The sequence below is a fragment of the Engystomops pustulosus genome, chromosome 4 (assembly GCF_040894005.1).
Source record: "Engystomops pustulosus chromosome 4, aEngPut4.maternal, whole genome shotgun sequence".
NCBI lineage: Eukaryota > Metazoa > Chordata > Amphibia > Anura > Leptodactylidae > Engystomops > Engystomops pustulosus.
The window spans coordinates 93,899,342-93,927,196 of NC_092414.1; the positions used below are offsets into that span (position 1 = coordinate 93,899,342).

At 39.8% G+C, this 27,855-nt stretch overlaps 1 protein-coding gene across 9 annotated transcripts in view; it reads right to left on the reverse strand.

The window, feature by feature from the left end:
* OSBPL8 (oxysterol binding protein like 8) overlaps window positions 1-27,855 on the reverse strand; it is a 153,438-nt gene that overhangs the window by 76,368 nt on the left and 49,215 nt on the right. For 4 of the 9 annotated variants that reach the window (XM_072146767.1, XM_072146768.1, XM_072146773.1 and 1 more), the window contains one exon: window positions 13,557-13,593. The exons of 1 other annotated variant lie outside the window; for it this stretch is intronic. In XM_072146767.1, coding sequence (XP_072002868.1) covers window positions 13,557-13,593 — 37 coding nt within the window. Of the gene's footprint in view, window positions 1-7,760; window positions 7,886-13,556; window positions 13,597-27,855 lie in introns of those variants that run through there. 4 more of the 9 variants (XM_072146764.1, XM_072146765.1, XM_072146766.1 and 1 more) reach the window with 2 other exon arrangements.

Sequence of the window (27,855 nt, forward strand, 5' to 3'; positions counted from 1 at the left end):
TTTCCAAAAATTAAAACCTCCTGTACAAATTTTTTTTTTTTAGATTTTGCCGTCTTCTGACAATAACTGGTGGTGTCATTTTTCTGATGAACTTCTGATGAAGTTTTCAATGCTAGCATTTTTAAGGCTGTACAACCTTCTGATCCCTTTTTATTGTATTTTTAATATTTTTCAAAATGGCAAAAAAGTGCCATTTTCAAATTCGAGCACCATTTTCAGTTACAGGGTTAAACTTACCAGCCATAGAGAGGGTTCAGCTCGTGAGCCCTCTCCATGCACCCGCGTGCAGCGCTATATACAGCGCTATTACATCACGGATCCTGAAAGGGTTTAAGACAATGAGACAAATGGATTTAGTTCTATTATATACTTTATATTGCAATACACCACCTAAGCTTCTTGCAAATAATACTGATAACATTGCCAAATTCCCCATTAGCTGTACAAAAAGTGAGCAGTGTGATTTAGAAGTGGCACATCAACAGGATGGAAACAACCAAAACGGTCTCCAAAGTTTTAAGATTACATTTACATCTCACTCGCACATCTCACACTCACATCCTAGAAAAGGGCAGGGACACCCACTGCATGAGAAACATTACGAGCTCACTACAAGCAAGTGAAACATTATCCATGCCGTTAGCATTTTTGTATGATAATAAACCTTTTATTCTAAATATAGTATCAGTATTTTTTTTAAGATGTAGAAGATAAGAGGCCACATTCATAAAATATATATATAAATACAGCTTCTGAGAAAAGGCAGGTCTCCTCGACATGTCAAACAGCTCTTCCTGGAAGCCACCACAAACTGTAGCTACTGGTGTAGTTCTAGTTACTTGCATACAAAGACCAAGATTGTCAAGTTACTTTTTCTACAATAGTACAAGATATAGAGCATAAAGCATTTAACTATACTATGATATAACCTGTCGTGTCTAACCTTTAGGCCCCAAGCATTCAAAAGAGTGCAAAAACTTCCAAATAAAGAAAAACTTTAATATCATGCATATAGAGAACTGTATTACTGTACTGTAATCATCTGAGCACAGAAAACATATCAAGTTCTTTATGTCACACAGTAAGTTGTGTAAAACATGATATGTTTTCTTTTTCCCCATTGCAATTTCCCCCTTTTTCCCCATTGCAATTTCCCCATACCAGACTTCCATATAAATATGGGGCAAGATTAACTCCTTAGTGACCACACATATGGGTTCCTACCTCAGTAACCAAGGGGCCTTGGGCTAGGCAAACAGGTTTTTTCCTTCGGCCTAGCCCAAGTTCTGCACAGGGGAAAAGTAGTGATCCGGCCGTCATATGAACATTCTGTTAGGGACTGTTTAATCCCTTAGATCCCGCAATTAAATGCTGTGACCATGGGATCTATGTACCTGGTGAGGGAGGGGGTTCCCTCCCTCGTCCGCCATGGACCCTGCAATGCGATTATGGGGTTCAGTCTTCTTTGCCGGACTATTGCGGTTTATTGAAGGTCCCCAGGTCAGTCTGAGGCAGAGATCTGGACAATCCTGCCTTAATCCAGTTTTCATGATCACTCTTAGTTTTTCACTCTCAACTTAAAGCCTACACCCTTGGATCAGGAATAGGAAAGACATTATAGGGAATTCCATAAAAAAATATTCCGCAAATACTGCAGTGAACTACTTGTAAAAATTTGTTGGAGTCGGACCATTTTATTCCGACTTCACAATCCTGACGGTTGTAAAAGGATTTTTTTTTAAATGTTGCTAGCAATTCCCAAAATGATACAAGTTTCTAATTAAATCATGCCAGAACTGTAGTCGTACTTTTATATACAAGGATACAACTGCATGAACTGAACCCACAGGCTTTAATTAAAATATTATCTCCACTGCATTCTGCTCCTGAAAAAAATAAAATACATGGTGTTATTCACCAGCAACACCAGCAGGGGGAAGCACACACACAGCAAAAACAGCAACGGATGTAACAAACCATTTTATTTGTAATTTGCACTACAATAGATGGATCAGAAACAGTCTCTGTTGTACAAGTACGTATAATCTGAACATCTCATATTTTCCAACGGGAATACACGTGTCCTCTCAATTGGCTATACAACATGAAAGTTTACTGAAGAATAATATTCCATATCATTTTAAAGGATGTTGAATAATTTCTGATTTACAGTTCACATCAATTATTTGTATAGTAAAAATAAATGTTTTCTTTCACAATAGACTGTATTGTATCATGTTTACTCACAGACTTCCAGCAATAAGTCATCCAAAGATGCTATCTATAGGTCAGGTGACAGATGTGTTTCCTGTTGCTTTACAGCTGTCTAATCGCAGGAACCACTACTAAAGGTGGATTAGAGAGAGGAGTGTACAGTGTGTCATGTGTAAATACTGTATGACCGGAAAGCAGGTCAATTATATTATTGGTAAAACAATTATGACTACTAATATTTCAACAGCTTTTGCAGGATGATACTCTACGCCTAATAAATGGCAGGCCTAAGATCATGTGACAATATTCTCTCTTCCAGATACTTTTGTCCATTAAATAAGTAGCAAAATTCTGAACTTCTAGAAAACTTGACTGGTTCTCCAGATCCTTTACATTGCATTAACAGATAATTTGTGTCATCTTAAAGGACACATGTCATCAGGTCTCTGTCACCATTTCTGTCACCTCTACCTGTTGGAGCAGCTCACAAGGATCCCATCCCAGCCTTTATCTAATCAATTCATACATTAATCATGGCGAAATAATATTTTCTTTATTATGTAAATGAGGTTGGTCACATGGTCAGAGGCAGTGATGTCACCCCTGTTATACCTCCCCTCTCCTCCCCCTGCTCATGTCTGAGTGTAATGTACAGTAAAGCATTGCTAGTGTCTGTGCTTTATCTTCTGACATGCTGCATCCTCCCATACACATGCGTAAGACACAGACATCAGCTGCACAAGTACCTGACATGTTCTGCTATAACATGGCTGCCTGGAGCTGTTGTATCTCTCTTATAGACACACAGGCTGCAGGGGCGCCAGCACCAGGAAACACATGGAGGACCCATGAGACCATTATACAGGCTGTCAGTCATGTGTATAGGAGTATCTCATACACACACACTGGCTGCAGAGGGCGTGGCCACCAGAACCAGGAAGCACATGGAAGAGCCATTACACCATTATACCTCACATCATTATACAGGCGGTCAGTCATGAGTATAGGAGTATCTCATACACACAGGCTGAAGGGGCCGACAGCAACAGGAAGCACATGGAGCTTTGCCATTATAATGCCATCTCACACCATTATACAGGCTGTCAGTCAAGCACTGGGGTGTGGCTGTGCCTCCCACTCATGAATAAGCTGGACAGCTTGAATATGATAATGTCTCACTGGACATCTCACAGGTCATTTGCATACAGCTTTAGGCCTTATTGCTTAAGATTACAGCCATGTAGAGGGACAATGAAGGGATAGAGGCAATGCTTTCTAATGGCAGTTTATGAAAATATATTTAGTTTAGGGGGTTAATATGCCCGACGGGTTCTCTTTAAGGCCTCTTTCAGACAATGTCTTTTTCCGTTGTATGCTACCCGTGCCGTATTGTGTTTTGTATGGGTAGTATACAGCCACATGCATTTTTAAGGGTAATAGGTCCACCCATATGAATGGACGATAGCTTGTCATATCTTTCCCCTTTTGTACGGCTGTGTCGCACTCCTCTTTATGGAGAGGGGAGGGGTGAGAAGCGCTCAACCCTGCTGTATTTAGCGTGTGGCTGTAAGCTTGCCTGGATGAGAATACACCATTGTGAAAGAGGCCTATAATTCTGTACATTCTTCCCTGGGGAAGATACACACACACACACACATATAATACCTGAATAATAAATACTAGTCCTAGATGCAGGTTGGAAACATCATGTCCTACATTAGAAAACATATACTTCCTTCCCAGCGTCATCCTGAATTCCCTGTAGACCTGCATGTGAGCACAAATGACCTGTACAGCTATTCCCTAATTAAGGAAAATTACCCAGTGGAGAGTGATTTCCATGAGATATGGGTATTTCACTCTCTTATCCTTTATTGAATTACATGCAGCGTGATTTACTCTGCATCTGCCTTAACATAGCTCAATAGAAGTAGCCTGAGCAGCTCCTGATGAGAAAGCACACCATAGAATCACTTGGGCACAGTGTTAAACTGTGTCATCTTGAAGAGGCCTGCAGGTCCAGGCATCATTTTTTTCTTGACTAAGTAGTTAGAAGCACTGAAAACCTAATTATCCTATTTGTTTCATCATCTTTTATGTGACTACAGGTCACGTGTCTTTCACACAAAGAAAATGAATATGGAAGTTATGGAAGTTAGGCTACATGCACTTGATCATAAGAAAATGGATAGTGCACATCCAAAATATAACAGCTAGCACACTTCCCCCTGTATACTTCTAAGAGCTTATGCAAATGGAGGCCCCCACTTTATATCTACATAAATAGTAACTTAAGGGGTTGTATCAAGCATTATTGTTATCCTGTTACCACAGATTACTGGGAACCCCACCAATCACAAGAATGGACCCAACCCTTCACAAGCACAGGGAACTGTTCTCGCTACCAATGCATTCCACCAAAAATTGCAGGCCACATGCCTGTCCTATCTCCTGCACTGCAGTTCATAGTCTATGGGATTGCCAAATACAGCAAATCTTCAGCTTCATTAAAATGGAGAGAATCAAAACACTGTTCTCATTGTTGTTCGGTATCATGTGGAAAGGAGGTATCGTATATACTCGAGTATAAGCCGAGGCACCTAGTTTTTCCACCAAAAACTGGCAAAACCTATTGATTCGAGTATGAGGCTAGGGTGGGAAATGCATTGGTCACAGCGTCCCCAGTATAATAGACGGGCATCTCCCTGTAGCGTACATAGCCTGCCAGCCCCCCTGTAGCGTACATAGCCTGCCAGCCCCCCTGTAGCGTACATAGCCTGCCAGCCCCCCTGTAGCGTACATAGCCTGCCAGCCCCCCTGTAGCGTACATAGCCTGCTAGCCCCCCTGTAGCATATAGTCTGCCGGAAAAACAAAACAAAACTGAGTACTCACCATTCCGATGCCCTGGGCAGCTCCTCTTCTTTCTCAATGTTCGCAGACGCTGCTCCAGGTCCGCAACAGCTCAATGGGCAGCGGCTTTTCTCTCTTCATGTGTGCCGGCTGCAGGTCCGCGACAGCCGGCTTATGACTGTGATGTCAGCAGCGAGGAAAGAAGAGACGCTGCCAATGGAGCCAGCGCACATGAAGATAGAAGAGAAGCCTCTTGGGGTGTTAGAATGGCGAGTACTCAGTTTTTTTTTGTTTTTTTTTTATATACCCGAGTATAAGCAGAGTGGGAAATTTTCAGCATAAAAAAATGTGCTGGAAAACTCGGCTTATACTCGAGTATATACGGTAACAAAAATACCTGGTACAAGCCTTTAACATACATTCGAACCTCACTGGAGAAAGTTACTATACAAAATATATTGTAATTGTGGATCTGTGGTGCAATAAAATAAATAACTGCAATGAGTCAGCGCATTGCACAGTTTACATTTAACTCAAACGGGCTGTACAAGTAACACATACATGTCGGGCTCTACAGGTTAAAGCTTTTTGTAGCCAATTTTGTTCGGCTAACAGGTAGAAATCCTTAAAGAGAACCCAGCACATTAACCTTTTGGAAATGTATGCAAACATATAACTTATACAAATATGGTATCCCTGTGATTGTACCGACCCAAAGAAAAAAGTAGACATGTCATTTGTGATGCACAGTGAAATCCGTAAAATCTAAGCCAAATCCAAACTGCGCAAATATATTTTTCACCAATTTCACTGCATTTGGAATTTTTTTCCCACTTCCCAGTACACGGAATGGAATACTAAATACCACCATTTTGTAATACAATATGTTACACAGAAAACAAGGCATCACAGAGCTCTGTACGTGGAAAAATGAAAAAGTAATAGATTTTTGAAGATGGGGAGTGAAAAATAAAAATGCTAAAACGAAAAAGGGTTGCGTCGGGAAGGGGTTAACTTTATTACAATTCTGTTGTAATTCTTTCATAAAACTCTATACTGTGCAAGTCCTCTGTTACTCCTACTAAGTATGTTGAGAAAAGTGTTGCAGGTGATTGGAGAGGGCTCACGGGCTTAGCCCTCTCCATGGCCGCTAAGTATTTTCTACATATGCTACCATACTGTAGTATGGCAGTATATAGTAAGATCAATCAGACAACCTAGGGTTAAAGTACAGCAAGACGTCTTAAAAGAGAAAATAAATAAAAAGATTTAATTTTTTTTTAAAAAACCTAAAAATTCTAAATCACCCCTGAGAGATAGATCAGATTTCTCTCCATACGCCATCTTGTTCGCCTAGACGCCATCATCCATGGCAGCCATTTTGTTTTCCCTTACAACAACTAATTTGGAGATCACCTTACAACTGAGAAGGGTTGCTGGAGCACTAGATAAATATCTCTAACAGAAATGGCGTCAGCTGGGTGGGCCACTACTAAAAGTGGACATTTGACCATTGAGGTGACCTCCATAGTCTGAACCAACCAGTGACCAGAATGGAGTGCACTCCAAGGTAAGATCTATTTTTATTGTCTAACTTGACAGTCACATCTGTTTCACTGGCTGGATTGACTGGGCAAGTCATTTCTTGTGTGATATTATGTACTTTGCCTTTAAATGTGCTCATTATAACTCTGGCAAAGAACCACTTGTTAGGTGATGGGACAGTGACCATGACTATAGAACCGATATATAAACAGTAAAAATAAATATTTTTGGTATTGCCGCGTCCTAAAATTGCCATTTTGCAAAATATAAAAATTTCAATAAAAAGTGAACACAAGGCCTTACAGTCCTAAAAATGGTAGCATTGAAAACATAATCAAAAGTCACAAAAAATAACTCCACACACAGCTCCGTACACTGAAGTATGAAAAAGTAAATAACGCCAGGAGGCTTTTCATACAGGAGGGTTTCATTTTTGTAAATGTATGAAAATACTATAAAACTTATATAAATTTGGTATTTCTGTGATCATACCGACCCAAAGAATAAAGTAGTAGACATGACATTTGGGGCGCAAAGTAAAAGATGCCAAACTAAAGCCCACAAGAAAATGGCTTGAATGCATTTTTTCACAAACAATACTATATTTGGATTATTTTTCTCACTTCCCAGTACATAGAATGTAATATTAAATACCATCACTATGAAGTGCAATTTCTTTTGCAAATAACATAGAAAAATAAAAAAGTTATGGATTTTTGAAGGTAAAGGGGAGTGAAAAATTAAAATACAAAAGCCAAAAAGGGTCTGGTCGTTAAAGGGTTAAAGAATAGTAGAGGAAAAATCTGGAAATTCAAGCTGCTGATGACCTTCCAGTCACTGACACAAGGATTCAATATTGCACCTGGGTTTATGGCCCATTACATGGACACACCTTATGATTTTCATTAAAATTTCCTGAAAACATTCCACAATCGACTTCATGGTTTGGCTATTATCCCACATCATTTCACAAGGCTTCTTGAAAGTCTGACATTGATGTAGAGAGAGCTGGCTTATATAAAGAAGCACTGAAGGCATTGTTATTCTTTTCCCACACTGAAAATCTTTGTTGCATATTCCCAAAACGGAATCAACAGGCACAACCTTAACTAGTACAACAAGCTAAGCTGCAAAGCCCCAGAAAACTTACCATTCTATTTCTGAAATGGAGGATGTGACCAGGAACATCCTTCTCCAGTATATTTGTGCAGTCTGAAAATAGTTGCCATTAATATTATCCACAAACACTTAGTCCTGTATGATGCAAATGGAAAGCTGCCTGCCAGCATGTGTGTTTTTGATGATAACACCATTTGTTGCATCATATCACGCTCATGCGAGACCCGTCTTGAGTGTCAGTAAACTAAAGCCATGCAAACATGACATCCGTCAGATGGGATCCAGAGTACGTAGCGCACAATGCTGTAGTAGTCTTCATAGAAATAAATATATATATATTATATAGTGGCAGTGTAAGAATTCTGGAGCATGAGAAAGGAAATGTCAGACGTATGGAGCAGCCCGAGTCCTGGCTGTGAATAAAGCAGCTGTTCGGCTTCCATGTGAAGCTGTGCACTATTTGATGAGCCTTTGTTAGGACAGTAAAAGCTGCTGATTACTACGCATAAGAGATGCTACAGAAGAACATGTCAAATGCTACATCTCAACACAGAGTAACAGAATGTACACGGCATTGAATCTTCAAAACATGTGGTGCTCTTTCCAAATCGCATACATTTCAGTGGTAGCACATACGTGATCGGGTAAAGCTCCCTTCACGTTGCATTTGAATTGCATTTCCAAACACACTTGAACACAACATGTGAACGTGGCCTTAGGAGTTTGTCTTCTCTAGATTTGGCTTTAAGTCACTCAGGAGAAGCCGACCAGAGACCACTTTTTATTTTTTGCTAATTTTAGGAGTTAAATTTCTTCCATAGGCTGAGCACTGCAACAATCTAGTGATTAATTCTCCAGTGACATAAATAGCATCTTCTCTGGAAGAAGTGAAAAAACCATGGCAAATTGTGCAGCTATACAGTATGTGATATGCAAGAACCACTTCCTAGAGGAAGTAACAAGACAACCGCGTGACTTCAAGTGTTTGTGACAAAACATTAAAACATGCTCTTTCTGCTCCGTACTGACCTGACACTTCATCAGAACAAAACATTCTAGAGCAACACCACGCCTTGGATCACATCGAGAAAAACAACAAATACAAATGCTGCTAATAAGAAATCAGTCGAGCAGTTTAAAACAACTAAAAATATAACAAACAGAATACGACAACAGAGTTAATCTCTATAATATCCTTATCGTATTGCGTTTTTTAAATTTGGTGATACCCAATATGTTGTGTTTTGTGGCGATTTTCACTTTTTTAATGTAAAAGTTGATATTAATATGTGATGTGGCATTAGGGGATCTTTATTTTTTTTTATTTACACTTTTAAAACTTTTTTTTTTACAGTTTTACATTGTCCCATGTGGGACATAAACAAGTGATCATTTGTAATCAATGTTATATACTACAATACTAATGTAAAGCAGTATATCACCTTAGTCAGGCTATGCAGATTTGAAACTTTGGAGGGTGGGTAACAGTCAGAGTGCGGGGAAGGGCATTCCTAAAAATTGGAGCAAATCGGGAGAAGTCCTGGAGGCATGTATGAAAGGTTCGAATTAAGGTAGAGATTAATCTAATATCACTGGCAGATCAAAGAGCACGGGTAGTGCGATTGACTGAGATGAGAGAGATAGGGAGGTACAGCATTTTGCAGAGCTTTGTGGATGAGGGTTATTATTTTGAAGTGAATACAGAACAAGACAGACAACCGGTGCAGGGATTGGCACAAACTGGAGGCATCTGTGTAGCGTTTGGTCCGAAAGATGAACCTGGCTGCTGCATTAAGAATAGATTGTAGAGAAGAGAGTTTAGTGAGTGGAAGACTAGTAGGGAGTTACAGTAGTCTAGTCGAGAGTGAATAAGTGCAACAATTAGCATTTTAGAAGTTTCAGTTGTCAGAAATGGTCGGATTCTGGAGATGTTTCTGAGATGAATGCGACAAGAGTGAGCAAGAGATTAAATGTATGGGGAAAAGGAGAGGTCAGAATCAAGCACAACCCCAAGACAGTGGGTGCTATAGTGATCCCACAGACCGAGAGATCATGGTTGGGTCAGTTAGAAGAAAGACAAGAACTTTAGTCTTGAAAAGATTAAGATTCAAGAAGAGAGATGACATGATGTTAGAGACGGGAGAGAGATAAATCAATAGTGTTTTGGATTAAGGCAGGGGTGATGTTACGTGCAGAAGTATATACAGTAGCTTTGTATCATCAGCATAAAGAGGATACTGGAAACCAAATCTGTTGATGGTTTGTCCAATGGGAGCAGTATACAGGGAGAAGGACTGAGCCCCAACACTGATGGGAAGATGAGAAGAAAGATCCTGAAAAGGAGACACGGTCAAAAATAGGAAGAAAACCAAGAGTGTGCAGTGTCCTTTAGGCCAATGGAGCAAAGCATATCCTGAGGAGGAGCTGGTGATCCACAATACTAAACGCTGACAATAGATCCAGAAGATTAAGTAGCAAATAGTCATCCTTTGAATTTAGCAGTCAGGAAATCATTGGAGACTTTAAAAAGAGCAGTTTCAGTGGAGTGCATAACCTACCCTAAAATGCCACAAAGTTTTAAAACAGGCTCCAATTTTGTAACCCTTTGTATATTTGATCAGAGCAGAGCTAGGGCTACAACTCTGCCCATTTTCCTTATAATTCATTTTTATAAATATTTTTTTAATGTAAAATTCTTTTCCTTAACCATTAGGTCATTCCAAATGACTTGTTCCATACATTAAAGTGATGACCTAGGCCCAGCAAATCTATTAAATTCAAATGCAATCTCATGGCTCGATATTCACTGTAACTAATACTGTACTATAAATAGACAGTGCTTAAGTTGTGTCATAATCAGGAACTTGTAATTTAATGCTTACAGACAATCTAAATAGCTTTTATGTATTTTTAAATTTAAATAGCTTTTATGTCTTTTTACCAAAATTGTAGATTTTTTTTTCCATTAAATCCTATGGTAAGTTAACAATTTGACAATTAATGTGAATCTGTTAATTCTGATACAGACAATGAGGGTCATTTACTAAGGGCGCGATTTGCGTGTTACCCGAATATTTCCGATTTGCGCCGATTTCCCCTGAATTGCCCCGGGTTTTTGGCGCACGCGATCGGATTGTGGCGCATCGGCGCTGGCATGCACGCGACGGCAATCGGGGGCGTGGCCGAACGAAAACCAGACGAATTCGGAAAAACTTTCAGGGCATTCCAGCGGGCCTTGGGGAAATTCAGTGCAGCAGCGACATCTGGTGGACGGCGTGGGAACTACCTTAGTGAATCCCGGCCGGACCCAAATCCACCGCAGAGAACGTGCCGCTGGATCGCGAATGGACTGGGTAAGTAAATCTGCCCCATTGTAGTGTTTCCATTAATACCGTATATACTTAAGTATAAGCCGACCTGAGTACAAGCAGAGACTCCTAATTTTACCACAGAAAACTGTATTATACAGCCAGCCGGCCCCCATGTAGCATGCATACAGCCAGCCGGCCCCCATGTAGCATGCATACAGCCAGCCGGCCCCCATGTAGCATGCATACAGCCAGCCGGCCCCCATGTAGCATGCATACAGCCAGCCGGCCCCCATGTAGCATGCATACAGCCAGCCGGCCCCCATGTAGCATGCATACAGCCAGCCGGCCCCCATGTAGCATGCATACAGCCAGCCGGCCCCCATGTAGCATGCATACAGCCAGCCGGCCCCCCATGTAGCATGCATACAGCCAGCCGGCCCCCCATGTAGCATGCATACAGCCAGCCGGCCCCCCATGTAGCATGCATACAGCCAGCCGGCCCCCCATGTAGCATGCATACAGCCAGCCGGCCCCCATGTAGCATGCATACAGCCAGCCGGCCCCCATGTAGCATGCATACAGCCAGCCGGCCCCCATGTAGCATGCATACAGCCAGCCGGCCCCCATGTAGCATGCATACAGCCAGCCGGCCCCCATGTAGCATGCATACAGCCAGCCGGCCCCCATGTAGCATGCATACAGCCAGCCGGCCCCCATGTAGCATGCATACAGCCAGCCGGCCCCCATGTAGCATGCATACAGCCAGCCGGCCCCCATGTAGCATGCATACAGCCAGCCGGCCCCCATGTAGCATGCATACAGCCAGCCGGCCCCCATGTAGCATGCATACAGCCAGCCGGCCCCCATGTAGCATGCATACAGCCAGCCGGCCCCCATGTAGCATGCATACAGCCAGCCGGCCCCCATGTAGCATGCATACAGCCAGCCGGCCCCCATGTAGCATGCATACAGCCAGCCGGCCCCCATGTAGCATGCATACAGCCAGCCGGCCCCCATGTAGCATGCATACAGCCAGCCGGCCCCCATGTAGCATGCATACAGCCAGCCGGCCCCCATGTAGCATGCATACAGCCAGCCGGCCCCCATGTAGCATGCATACAGCCAGCCGGCCCCCATGTAGCATGCATACAGCCAGCCGGCCCCCATGTAGCATGCATACAGCCAGCCGGCCCCCATGTAGCATGCATACAGCCAGCCGGCCCCCATGTAGCATGCATACAGCCAGCCGGCCCCCATGTAGCATGCATACAGCCAGCCGGCCCCCATGTAGCATGCATACAGCCAGCCGGCCCCCATGTAGCATGCATACAGCCAGCCGGCCCCCATGTAGCATGCATACAGCCAGCCGGCCCCCATGTAGCATACAGCCAGCCGGCTCCCATGTAGCATACAGCCAGCCGGCTCCCATGTAGCATACAGCCAGCCGGCCCCCATGTAGCATATAGCCAGCCCCCCGCAGTTTGCCAAACAGAAAAAACAAATAAACTTAATACTCACCCTCCTGTGTCCCAGATGTTCGTCGCGGCTCCCGTTCCCAGTCGCAGTTTCCGGCGTCTTCTCTCTTCTCTAGCCGGCAGAGTCGCGTCCATGCGATCTGCTGGCCGTCGCACACTACGATGCGTGGACGCGAATCTGCCGACTAGAGAAGATAGAAGAGGAGACACGGGGAGTGGCGATGGGGATCGGGAGCCGCAACGAACTTCGGGGACACCGGAGAGCGAGTATTAAGTTTTTTTTTTTTTTAAATTGACTCGTGTATAAGCCGAGGGGAGGTTTTTCAGCAAATTTTTTGTGCTGAAAAACTGCTTATACATGAATATATATGAGTATATACGGTAACTAACATTATTTACGACAATGTGCATGCCACTTTTATTTCTACAGCAAGAATAAAAGAAATTGGGTATACAAGTGGGTATGTCCTCACCCCCAGAAAATAGAGGACCTAATCTATGTAAATACAGTAGTCTGTACTTAAATACAGGCAGTATACATGATTGTTCTTAGTTTGAATTTGTATGTAAGTTGGAACTGTATATTTTATCATAGTAATCCCAGGCAGAACTTTTTTGGTCTCTGTGACAAATGGATTTTAAAAATGTTGGGTTGTCAAAGAATCAATATTAACACTAAAGCTTCATTACAGACACCTCTGATATCTGTTATAGCTGTTTATTGTAGCCTAGGACTAAAGTACAATAAATGACCAATATCCAGAGGTCCGTTTGTAACTAGGAATCGTATGTAATTCGAGTGTTCTTAAGTAGGGGACCGCCTGTACAGTGGTCTATTCAGAATTTTCTCTCCAAGGAAAGCTTTTAAAGTGCTCTATAAAATGCAGAGTTTACTTGTGAGAGGCTTGTGAGTTTACTAGTAAAAGCAGAGTTTCTACTAACCAAAGCAATGAGCAAGAGAATTACAACAATCTGCAAACTTGTGGTTGAAGAGTGTAAAATAAAAAAATTAATTAAAAAAAAAAAAGTGCAGTTACTTACGGGTGGATGATCCATGGGAGTCTTTGTTCTCACAATGCTGCTGTTTGGAATGATCCAGAGTAGAAATCCAGCATCAAAAATGTAAGAAAGATGAGGCGATGATATATACAGCAACATCAGAAGGAAAGAGCACCGGAGAGAGGAAAAACGTGATTGTTAGCTAATGCTCAGACACAAAAATAAGACAAAGCAATAAGTTAAACATACATTACACTGTGCATATTGCATGCTTTCATAGGTTAATGCCGATGGCAATGCAAGTTACACAGCAAAGATCAATGTTCTATGAAAAGGTCTGAACTGCCAGAAAGGTTCAAATAGTAGTTTCACTAATAGACGAAATCTCAACTAGAAGGCATATATATATATATATTTTTTTACATATCAAAGAAAATGCTGGCTCTAGCTTATAATATGGCACAAAGCAGACAGCTTAATTCATTTCATACATGGAATCCCCATTACAGGCAACAATTGCTTATCATATGTCCTAAAATGTTTCTTCCAGCACATTATAGAAATGTACAGTTCAGAAATATTTATCAGCCAACAAAATCCAATCTGCAGTAGATGAATATGACCTTTAAAAACAATCAAAAACAAGTAAACACATTACATAAAAGGTTTAACATATGGCCAGAAATTTATATTTCGCATTATATGAGACCTCGACAGAAAGATAATGATCTAAAATTTGCAAGTTGTATTAACCGTAACCATTTACCGTATACATAGCTAGAATTAGAAATATAGTCTAGCAAGTGTCAGGGATACAATAAAGATCTGAATGGTGGATTAATATACCATCCAGGTTCTGTAAAGAACTAAAAATGCTGATACAAAAAAGTTAGACCGTTTTAGTCTCGTTTCCCATCATGTCTTACAAACATGTACATTAAAGGGGTATTCCCATGAAGACAAGATTATTAAATATACTCCAGATAACAAAATAACACAATTCTCTAATTCACCGTTTTAACAAAAAATTCACAGATATAATTCCAACTGGTCTCTTTCACTCCTGGCATTTAAAATTTTGGTTGTCCCTGGAGACTACTGTAAATCTTCTGGCTATGGTCTGAGGCTTCTCATGAATATCTTTTCTTCTCTGCACGGTTGCAGTGCTCTCTGCCTTCTGCCTCTTCCCTGCTGCATTACAAGAGCAGCTCAGACACAGGCACTTCCTGCCGGCAAGCAGCAGTGTGCAGAGACTTACTCTACAAACTACAGACAAATAAGATCTTTTTTATCCAGGGGAGGAAGGGTGAGTGAGGCAGAGCAGAGCCGACTCCTGGCACGTGAGCTAAAAAAAGACTTGAAACCTCCTTTCCCAAAATCCAGGTAGCTATAGTTTAGTATAAAAAAGAGCAGACGCATCCCATAAAGAAGTGTATATATCCACGTGAAAGCCTGGTGATGTGTGATTATATGCTAAGCAGATGACTTCATGTAAGGTCAGCATACTACAGCTACAAGTACATTTCTCTATTTGCCCAAACAGCACAAATGTTTGGAAAATCAAATGTTCCTTTCCTTCCTGTCACAATCTACAGTATGTGCAAAGCAGCAAAATACACTAACTACAGATTAATGATAGAACTCCATCCCATGATCCCATGATGCAGAATTTGACATTGTATTTCCCACTTTATTAGCTGTTGTGTTCTATTAATGGCACAAAGCTTGAAGATAAACCATTATTTATGCAGAGGCCCTGCAAGCTTAGCAAATATTTTTCCCAAAAAGGAAAAGGCTAGTAAACTGCTCAGTTTCAAAACAGAAATAGTGCTGGTCTCCCATAGGGAAAGATCAGGCAACACATCTGGAATCAATTTTAGATCAGTAGGAAATGTTAAAAGACTCAAAGAGGAAGACATGGATGATCTTGGCATTAAATTGTCCTGGTCTGTTGCTTTAATCTAATAATTATTAATTATGGAACAGCTGTAGGAAAGGCTAAAAATAAATGTAAGCTCACACCTCCTAAGGAGGAGTTCAATAAGATTTCATGAAAATATCAGAGCCATTTGAGAACTTGTTTAATGTACTTGGTTGGATTGACAGATTTTCTTACGGACAGAGGCTAAAAAAAAAAAAATCAACCATGGATAACAGGTTGCATTGTCAGCAACTCCAGGAGAGCCTGTACACTTAAAGCTCTCTGTAGACAAGCCAGGGAATATTTGGACCACCAAGGGGGCACTTGCATTAGAAGAGTCAGAAAGACACAGTTTAGGAATTTTTGATACTTTTAGCAAATATTTCCACCCCACTATCTAGATTTTATAAAGTACTGTATCCTGCAATTTTTACAGTTCCATAGGTTTACTAATAGACTGACATATCTCTAGAGATTTTCTATGCAGTAGTCACATCATTTACATCACAGACAGGATTACAAAGGAAAAGTATAGTTCTGTGATAAACCCCACAATTACCTCCAATACTGACAATAGATAATGCTACAACCTAGCGTCTCGTCTCCCTACACATTGCATGCATTGAAAGACTATCCACAGACCTCATGAGTCAGCTCTAGACCACTGCTGCCTGTGGCCATGAGACTGCTGTAAGGAATATCCCTATATTCTGTTCCTAGAGCTCAGGCTAGATGGCGGACTCTATAAGTAGGGAGAGAAATTAGAAGACATACATCAGAAAATAAAGACACCAGAAATAAATTATACATCTTGCTATCTGGTTGTAATAAGTCCATTTACAGGGGCACGGTGGCTGCGCTGCATTCAGCTTCTGGCTGGCAATGCCATCCCGTCCCCATATCCGAGCTCTGTAAGCAACCAGGGGCACAGCCTGATGAGAGACGGCGCCACAGGACAACAGAAGGGACCACGGAGGCAAGTACATGTTCATTTGTTGAAGCCGCTGCATATATTATTTTTTCAGGTCTTGGACAAACCCTTTATCAATGTGGCCCAGAACATGTCCAAATAGTTATATGCAGCACGAAAAACACAAACATATTCCTGAATAAAGTTTTTATTTCACACCATCCTGCATTATTTACACGTTATGTTTTATTGCTATGTTTTGCAGGTTGTGAGTGACTTGAAATTTATAGCTGAAAAGCAGATTTTTGGTTATTTCAGTTTTAGTGATATTATGATGATTTATTCATGTGAACAAATGACTGAGGTTATCTGTGAAATCTACTCATGTTCATCTATTACATTTAGGAGATGTGAAGCTAAAGATTTTGCGTTTGGGGTGCATCCAAGTCAATTTTCATGCATTTTTTAAATAAAATTTTACATTTTGAATCAAAACTGCATGGAGGTGGATAAGTCTACTTTTAGGAAATATGTGGTTTGTCGGGGTTTAGTGTAATTTTTTATGCTGCAATTTCAGTTTTATTTGTACACGTCAAAATAGTAGAAATTGCTTTAGTCAATATTGTGACAATTTCCAGAACTGCCTGGCAAGGAAAGGGTACAAAATTAAAATTTATTTAATATACATTACCATGTCATGGAATATAAATTTATTTGCTCTGCCAACAAGAAATGCACTTCCGTAGATTTCAGCTAGAAGTACACTGTATGACATGACAAGTAAGACTTATTTCCCACCCAATGCCCTTAAGGCTTTTAGTTGTCACTCCTTGTTAAAGGTCAAAGCCAGTAAAACTGGTTACTCTGTGACTGTCTAATCTAAAGACATGTTACTCCTAGGAAGAATAAAATGGGTAGGAAAGTTGTGGTTGATCTATGACTATTAATACACCGGAAAATACAGAATTCATGAAGAATATACATTCTCTCACATGCTGGAATGAAATAGTACATTTTTGACCACATTGAATCTTTGAGTGCTGCCATTTTTTCTAATATATATATATATATATTATATATATATATATCACACACATATACATACACACACACACATACTCGTGTATAAGCCGAGTTTTTCAGCACAAAAAATGTGCTGAAAAACGTCCCCTCGGCTTATACACGAGTCTATCACAAAAAAAAATGACCCACTTAAAAAAAATAAACTTAAATACTCACCCTCCGATGTCAGTGCGGCTCCCCGATGTCGGCGCGTCCCGTCTTCTTTCTTCTCCGCGGCTCCTCCTCTCTCTTCCGGCATGGACGCGGCCATGTTTTCTTCTAGCATGCACATACTATGACGTCATAGTATGCGTGGCCACAAGAAAACACGGGGGAGCCGCGCTGACATCGGAGGGTGAGTATTTAAGTTTTTTTTTTTTTTAAAGGCTGTGGGGGCTGGCAGGCTGTATACTACATGGGGGCTGGCAGGCTGTATACTACATGGGGTAGTTTTTCCCAGTTTTTGGTGGTAAAATTAGGGGTCTCGGCTTATACTCGAATATAATATATATATATATATATATAATATATAAATATAATATATAAATATAAATATATAAATATAAATATATAAATATAAATATAATATATATAAATATAATATATATAAATATAATATATATAAATATAATATATATAAATATAATATATATAAATATAATATATATAAATATAATATATATAAATATATATAAATATATATATATATAAATATAAATATATATATAAATATAATATATATAAATATATATAAATATATATATAAATATATATATAAATATATATATATAAATATAAATATATATAAATATATATATATAAATATATATATATAAATATATATATATAAATATATATAAATATATATAAATATATATATATAAATATAAATATATATAAATATATATATATAAATATAAATATATATAAATATATATATATAAATATAAATATATATAAATATAAATATATATAAATATATATATATAAATATATATATATAAATATATATATAAATATATATAAATATATATATAAATATAAATATATATAAATATATATATAAATATAAATATATATAAATATATATAAATATATATATATAAATATAAATATATATAAATATATATATATAAATATAAATATATATAAATATAAATATATATAAATATATATATATATAAATATATATATAAATATATATATAAATATATATAAATATATATATAAATATAAATATATATAAATATATATCTTGGTACTCACCATTCCAATGGCCCGGCAGCTCCTCTTCATGTGTGTGGGTGCCGGCTCCAGGTCCGCAACAACATCGTGGGCATTGCCTCTTCTTTCTTTACGTGCGGGGCCGTGCGCACTGAGCTGTCGCGGACCTGGCGCGCACATGAATATAGAAGAGGAGCTGCCGGCTCCGTCAGAATGGCGAGTACTCAGTTTGTTTTTTTAATGCATCCAAGTATAAGCCTAGTGGAAAATTTTCAGCACAAAAGTTGTGCTGAAAAACTCGGCTTATACTCAAGTTCATTCATTATAAATGACAGCCATTTACTTGCAATTCTCGACACTGTGACAGAAGAATACATTTCCGATAGATTTCTGTATTCCTCACTAGCTGCTGCTTATCTTATTTTCTGTGAACATGTAAAATTAGAGGATAATTTGGATATGGTTACCAGCTGCTAGTTGGGGAGGCCTGCTGCTCTCTTCCCACTCAAAGAGAGGGGAGCTCATGTTATAGCTACTCGCCCTGCAGGTAGCAGAAAAGCCTTGTGTCTGACCAGCGGTTTGAATTAGTCTTTTACAAAGAATATGCAAACATTTCCAAGGATGGGATAACGAAAGATGCCTTATCTTGTAAGGCAGCTCCCTTAAAGGACATCTACCACCAGGATCAAGGAATGTAAACTAAGCACTGTGTGTGACCCCAATAGTGGATTCCACTTTTCTTTTAGCTACTTATGCTTTGCTTTTAAGAATAAAAGGTTTCAAAAACTATGCAAATGAGTCTAAGGGGCTCCAGGCTCCATTAAAATTTAATTAGCCCGGAGCCCCTTAGACTCATTTGCATAATTTTAAACCCTTTTTGAATAGCAGAAACCAGGGAATAATAAGCTAAAAGAGGAGAAGATCTTGCCAGGGGGGGGGGGGGGGGTACTGTCCTTGATCCTGGTGGTAGATTTCCTTTAAGCATGACTTTCAGAAAGCCTCATAGCATGATGGGGGTTTAATATATACGAGTATATCCATTTCAAAGGGAAAAGGTTCCTAACTGTAGACATTGATGCTTTGATGTCTTTGAATCTCTGAAGTACAGTGTAGAGAGCAGTTTTAGCTGAGTGAGAGGGTTGATTCGGTTTGGGAAATAAGAGTTCACCTTATGGAGACTTTGCCAATTAAGGCCCGCCTTGCAGGCATGTGGAGACTTCCAGCCATTGATGCTCCACTAGGGGTCCTGGAAAATATGCAAGTTTTACAGGTTGTGATAAGAAAAACAATTCCTCCTTAGCTACCTTCTAAGGCCACCCCCTTAAGAATAGTGTACGCAGAGCTGTTCCCTGAAATCCATCATTCTCCACTTTTCCAATCTGTAATCCTGCACTACTTTCTGGGTTTCTTTCTGCACCTCTGGCTGTGCCACTGATTCTTTCAATCTCTGGAGCTCCCTCCTCCTAGTCACTGCTCTCCTGAAAACAACAGGGGAGCTATTAACCCTTAGTGCTTAGACTAAACACTTTATGTGTTATGGCAACCAATCATAGTTCATCTTTCATTTTCCAAAAGTATTTTTTTTTTTTTATAAAAGCTGAGCTCTGATTGGCTGCCTTGGGCAACTAAAACAGTTCTGCTCTCAGACACTCCTGATAAATGTCCCCCAGTTGCTCTGAAAGATGAGATCCATCATTCTGCTCATATGGAAAGGGGGAGTCAGATATAATAACGCTTAAAATCCATAGGAAACTAGATACACTTTAAGAATGATCATCTCTGCTTGGTACTATGGTCACAGCAGAATTAACCCCCTAAGGACCAGATCATCTTCATTTTTTGTGTTTCCATTGTAGGAGGGCTTCTTTTCTGTGCAACAAATTGTACTTCCTAGTGACAACATTTCATATTCCACGTTGGTTATTGGGAAGCTGAAAGAAAATTCCAAATAAAATGAAACTATAGAAAATTTTGAAGATTTGAACTATTTTCTTGTGGCATTAACGGTTTGCTCCAATGACACCTCTATTTCCTTCCTTGGATTGGTATGATTGTGGAAATACCTTATTTATATAGGTTTTATTATGTTTTAAAAAATTAGAAAACTTTTTCATACTGCAGAGTACAGACCTCTTATTATTTGTGTGTGACAGATTTTATACAAGTTGTAAAATGGTGGGGAAAAAAACGGCATTCCAGACAGGAATGGGTGTATTTTCCATTGTGGGCTTCACAACTAGGCATAACCATTTCATGTTAATAGATCGTGATATTTGGGATGTGACAATTCCGCACATGTTTATGATTGAATTTGTTTATTTTTAAATCAATTCTAGGGAAAGGGGAACGATTTAAATTTTTAGGTTCTTGAATTTTTTATTTTGTTTTATCTTTAGATACTTCCATATGCTCCAATACTATGGAGAATTTGCTAGGGATAAATAACAGTGTGCTGCAGCACACTGTTAAAGATCCTTCCCAATGATAAGTCCTGGAGTCTTATACAGACAACAGGCTGCCAAGGGAAAGTATTGTTGCACCCCAAATATGTAACAGGGAGTTACAATATTATCCAAGAAGGATACACCCACCTGACACCGGCATTTACATGCCACTGGTGGCATGTAAGGGGTCAGCAGTGGGTGCTGGCTACATAATGCAGCCTGAACCCACCATGTATGAAGAGGGCTCTGCCTGAGAGTCCTTTTCATACATCCTTAACAGCATTATGGCGAAGATGGGGTTAAACAACCTTTAAAGTCAAATTGTACACATCAAGGAAGTCAATGAACTGAAATGTCTAGATTACATCACAACTGGAAAACCATGCTCTGATATGGCATTTACTTTCTGTAACAGAAAATGTGCACTTGCAATGTCAAATATGTTCTCCATAGAAGTCATTGACCTGATCATTGTCCTCTTAGAACTCGAAAATAGGTAAACGCTGAAAGCACAGAAGGGGTTTACAGCAGGGCTGTGGAATTGTTAAGGCAAATTTCCAACCAACTCCAGCTCCACCACAATGGTCACGAACTCTGACTTCACAGCCATGTTTTCCTGAATACTCTAGCAGTTCTAAGAGAAGTGCCATCTTTCCTTCCCAATGTCATATTCCTCTGATCTGTAGGCACACAATCATTTCTAGAAGAGGAGTGCACAACTGACAGGCCACCTGCAACCTGTTAAGCCATGAGTTGGAGCCATGAACCCTTCCATAACTGATGGAAAGAATGCAAATGGCACCTTGAAAGGCAGCCCCTTAACATCAAGTATGACCTACTAGAAGTCTAAAAACATGATGTGGGATTAAGCCAAACCAGTTTATCTATTCCACAAGGAACAGACTCCCAACTGTAGACAGCGCTGTTTCGACCTGGTTAACTGATGGATGCAATCATTAGTGCACGAGGCCAAGTTGTAACATTTTATGTTTTTTTTGTGGTTGTTTTTTTTGGGTGGAATTATATGTTGCATCTAAGGTGCTGGTTACTGATGTGGCCCCTTAAAGTTGAACAGTATGACTATCAACCCATGGGACAATAAAGGTTGTTCATTCCTGGCATAAATGTCATCATTTATTGTAGATTTGTGGAGCTGGGGTCAGTGCATTTCTTCACAATTCCGACTCTACAGCCCTTGGTGTGCATTGCTGAGGTGTAAGCAGAAACAGATGCATCATTAGGAAACACAAACACCAGAGCTACATATTAACTCCCTGTGGAATTCCTTTCAAGAGCTTAAAACCATCATCTTAATAAACCAATTACACTGGTAACCCACCAGATTATCAACAATATCTTCTTAAAGTGTGGCTCTTTTTTTATCGCTACACAACATCATATTTTCCACAACAACTTATTACTCAGGGGTGTGTAATAAGGAAGTGTTTATTCAAGCCCTCCTTGGAAATAAAGCATCTCCCCAAGAGCCACCCAATTCAATTGCTACAGTGTACAGAATTGCCTGATTAATTACATAACAAGGGATTACAACATGTCCTAGCGCAAACATGAAATCTTAATATCAGGACAGAGTGGAAACCAGAGAAACTTTCACTACATGTTTATAATTCGTAAAATCATTTCTTTATCCAACACCATCACCATTCTTGTATTTGATGTCAGTTTATAACATTCCAATTATCATTAAAACATGTTACCATCTCTTAATAAAGCAATTAACTAGTACAAATTGTATCAAAGTGTTCAAATGTTGTCTACCACACTGCACACTAGTATGAAAACAGTTAAAGGGCCAAACACATAACGTATATACTCGAGTATAAGCCGACCCAAGTATAAGCCAAGACCCCTAATTTTACCACCAAAAACTGGGAAAACATATTGACTCGAGTATAAGCCGAGGGTGGGAAATGCATGGGTCACAGACCCGCAAGTATATAGCCAGCCCCCTATAGTATACAGCCAGCCCAGCCTGCCCCCAGTAGTATACAGCCTGCCCAGCTTGCCCCCAGTAGTATACAGCCTGGCCCGAATTAAAAAACAAAACAAAAAACTTGTATACTCACCCTCCGGTGGCCCCGATGTGCAGCGCTGCTCCCCCGAAGTCCGGGCCGGTCCTCCTCTGGCTTCAGCTCCCGTCTTCTGTCTTCTTTAACATCGTGCTGGGCGCTGCCATTGTTCTCTCCCGGGCGGCAGGCGCATAGTATAACGCGCTGCTGCTAACGTCATACTAGGCGCCGCCGTTACTGAAAACGGGCGCTGAAGCAAGAAGAGGAGCCGCAATGACATCGGGGGAGCAGCGCTGCACATCGGGGCCACTGGAGGGTGAGTATATAAGTTTATTATTTTTTAAGTCCATTAATTACATTTTCCTGTTACCATTGATTCGTGTATAAGCCGAGGGGACGTTTTTTTTTTTGCACATTTTTTGTGCTGAAAAACTCGGCTTATACACTAGTATATACGGTAACTGTGCTTCATCCATGAATCACAAGACTTCTGCCTATCTTTGAGGGGCTGAATGCAGTGTCCAGGAGGGGACTTTAAAAATCATAATGATACGAGTCCCTGTCCCCCTTGTGGATGTGGTCTGTAGACTTTTGCTGCAGTTCCTTGCATCATAGATTACTATCATGTCCCATCCACTGAAAATTTAGCCCCTGAACTAAGGCTATCACATGGACCGAGAACAGTCATGTGTTGTAGGACTAAAACAGGAGATAGACATAGCTTCAGCAACAAGGAACAACGGTATAGGTCTTGGGTTGCAAGTAGTTTGAGTCATAGTACTAGTACCAAGGTATAAAAAAAGAGAAAGTTTACCAATTCTGAGCAACAAGTTTTAATTACCAGTGCACCAGTCACTCTTGTTTTATATTAACTGTATATATAAAACTTGAGTATAAGCAGAGTTAAATGAAATGTCCCACTAAGAGTATATAAAAGGAAAAAACTTATATAGTAAACCTCAGACACTCCCTGCAGCTCCATGTGTAACAAAGTCGGCAGAGACGCATTCCATGCACTGTGCCCTTGTGCACTCTATGACGTCAGCAGCGACAAAGCCGCAATATAGTGTGTAAGGGGAAGAGCATGTTAACAAGTCTCTGTACCTCTGTTACACATGAAGACGAGAGAGGAGAGGAGCCGCGAGAAACGTACAGACTTTATTTTCTTTATATAACCAAGAGCTGGTGAAGGGCAATTCAGTACTGGTGGAGGCTGCTGGGCATTTTGGTACTGGGGGAGGCTGTGACCAATGCATTTCCCACCCTAGGCTTATACTCAAGTCAATAAGTTTTTCCAGTATTTTGTGTTAATATTAGGTGCCTTGCCTTATATTCAAGTATACTGGGAAGTCTTATTTCGCCTTTGTAAAAGGGTAGTTTTTAGCTTCTTAGTTGTAGAAAAAGTTAACTAAACCAAAAGTGTGATGAAATATCAGTTCCCCCAATACAAATAAGGTCATTAAAAATAATGACACATTATAAATCTAAGCAACACAGTAGTATGTAAAAATGCTAATTATACAATAAAATGGTGAGGATGACATACAAACATGAGGTGTATATGTCGCTAACCGAATGCTACTCAGAATTTACTATGATCCTATATATGCAAAAAAAAAAAAAAACTGGAAGTCTAGGACAAGCTAACAGAGCTTGGTTGTGCAGATATGTGGTAAAATATAGTTTTGGATTTTCCATTTTAGTTTAAACAAGACTGAACTACATCAACTGCTTGTAACAATCCTAAAAATAGAAAGCGATTGAACCGCAAATGTTTCTAAAAGTTGTTTTACATTTTATTATGAAAGTATTCTTATACAAATTTTTTTTTTTTTTTTGCTCTATTCTTTCCTTCCTACATTCCTGGACAACACTATCATAGACTTTGAAAACAGAGCAGTGCCGATAGTTATTTAACATATTAATGACTTCTCTTTTTATGACCTCTGTGCCCCCGATCTATTTATTCATTTAGTTTTATTTGGCTAATGGGATAAAGGGCAAGGTAGATGTGAATTCACTCCATTCATGGGTAGGAAACCATATATTTTCATGCAACACACTGACATACTCCCAAAGAAACCCCCTTCCCCACCTGACTAGAAAATATTCAATATTTCTTTGAATGAGTAAACTAAAAAACTAAAAAACAAAAAACAAAACAAAAACCACACACATATAAAGGGCACATCCACAATATTCTTTTTTAAGATTATTCAGAATTTTGTATAATGTTGTTACAGGTCTTCTTTAACTTGTTCAGTCTGAATAAATGTTTATCATAAAAACTCTGGTATATAATTGGTTTACCAGAGGTCCTGTGTGATACAGAATGTGTGGTGAAACTAACTAGACACAGTTACATAAGCACATCTCTTACATTTCTCAAAGGATATTTGCATGCACAGATAAATGCAGTAGTCATCAAATCTATACAAATCAACCAAATGCATGGAAGTATTGGTACAGTGCAGATACATACCCAGATAAAAAACTGGAAAAACGCCTGGTTTACCTGCAGCGTGTGTGTGTTTATTGGAAGAAGCAATGTTCCAGCCAAAGGAGGCTGGGATAGACAATCATCAACTGATATTACAGTTAGACATTAGCTAGAGCAGAATAACATCATGGCTCAATGGCTGTAAACACAAATTAAACTATTACCAGGTGACAGACTAAATCATGGATGGAATATGTCCTTCTTACTGTGCTCATCTTGATGGCAATGTGTAAAGAGCTAACATGGAAGAAGACCTCCAGTTGAAATTAAAATCTAAATGCATGATTTCTGAAGCAATGTGGATTGCTACCTAATCGGTTTTTAAGGGGTTTTCCCACACAGGATAGGGCCTAATTTGCTGATCTGGGAGGGTCTCAGTGTTGAGACCTCTGCAGATCGTGAAAACCAGGGGTCCAACTGACCACTCACCCTTCCTCAGACTAATGGAGCAGACTGACGCGCATGACCGTTTTGCTCCATTAATCTCTATGGAGCCGTGCTCAGTGATCTCCGTCAGCTCTATAGAGATTAATGGAGCAGAACAGTGTGAAGGGGGAGCGAAGCCGTCAGAGGGTATTCCTGCTCACTCCTGTGCACTAGCTATGGCCTACAAACTTTCAGGCCTGAAAGCTTGCAGGTTATAGCGCAATTGTACACCAGGCAGGATCTGGTATAGAATGTCCGCGGATGCAAGCCGCTTGCTGGATAGATCAAGAAGTCAGAGCCTCGAAGTTGCGGGACCTTCATAATACGCCGCTGCATGATCATTGGCTTATGATAAATGTCCCCCTATGACGTCCTGTACGGCCTCTCCAGTAGTTTATGACACAATGTGGCATCATAGTGGCCAAGGTTCAAAAAAGAAAAAAAAATAAATGTGGAATTTAAAGTTGTAGACAGAGGCCCTTAAACCAAAGCTGGTGACTATAAGTATACAATCAGTATAACCTCAGAAAACCATATGAGTGATATCTGGCCCATAAACATTTCATCACACCATTTATTAAAAAATATATCTCCTTTTATTAGTAATTACAATCTAAAAACAACAATATGACAATGTGACTTTAGAGTACAATGCAAAGTGAATTGTTCCCGGGAGTTCCACTAATGCATCCCCACATCACAATCGCAATCAGCAAGCAGATATTTTATACCAGAATGTATTGCCATGTAAAGCTATTGGAAGTATACAATCAGGGAGGCTAAACTGTGAGCACCTCATTATAACTGTGTGACAGGGACTTATCTAATTATCAAATGTCAACAATAAAACCTGATTAATACAGCTCTGATAGAATTAAGAAGTGATGCGTTAAAATAAAAGGTGTGAGAAAAAAAAATACTTGCACCTGAAAAGTCCTGCTACCACAGCACCATTGGTCTAGTCCCTTCTGCTAGACAGGACATGTCAAACACAGCTACCTCATTTTATGTGCCCACGAGATCTGCAGTGGACTACAGCTCCAAGCACAGCAATAGCCCAAGCTCATAAAGCTGACAGCTAGGCTCCCCATTATTCTTCATGCTCTGAATGTTACAGCTTAAGTTGGTAGAAGACTGAAGGGTTTGGCGGAAAACAAAAAGAAAAAAAAAAAAATTATATTTATATATTATATATGGTTTAGAAGAGAACATTACTACCACTGTGGGAAGGTTTTACTGACGCGCTAGAAAGGGGGTGTTTTCGGTTGAGCCAAGTCTGATATAAAGTCTAAGACCTCTTTCTCGGCAGCGCAAGCATTCAGCCATACGGAGGAGAGAGGAGGGGTGAGCAAGCTCTATCATTTTTCCCATGTAAGGTACACAACATGTCCATTCAAATGGATGGACGTATTGCCCATTAAGATGCATGTGGCTGTATGCTACCCATACCGAAATGGTAAGACCGTGTACATACACAGGACACAAACAGAAAGAAGTTTTCAGTTATTTTTAGCCATAAGGAGATGTGAGTTGAGCTCTTCTGACCCCTCCCATTTTCATAAGAGATCTGGTAGGAGTTAAACGGGTATTCCCATCTGGGCAGTCACATTTAATTACATTAATCTGCCACATGTAAACATTTCTTCAATTGGATGTCATTAAAAAAAATGTTCCTGTGTTTAGATAATTTCTCATAAACATAGCCATGTTTTCCCTTAGAAATGAGATAGCTTCCTCGGATACAACCATCCCACACTGGCAGTAGTGGCCATTGAGCCCTGTCTGACCACCTGGATTCAGAGTTCATTACTACAGGACGGATGT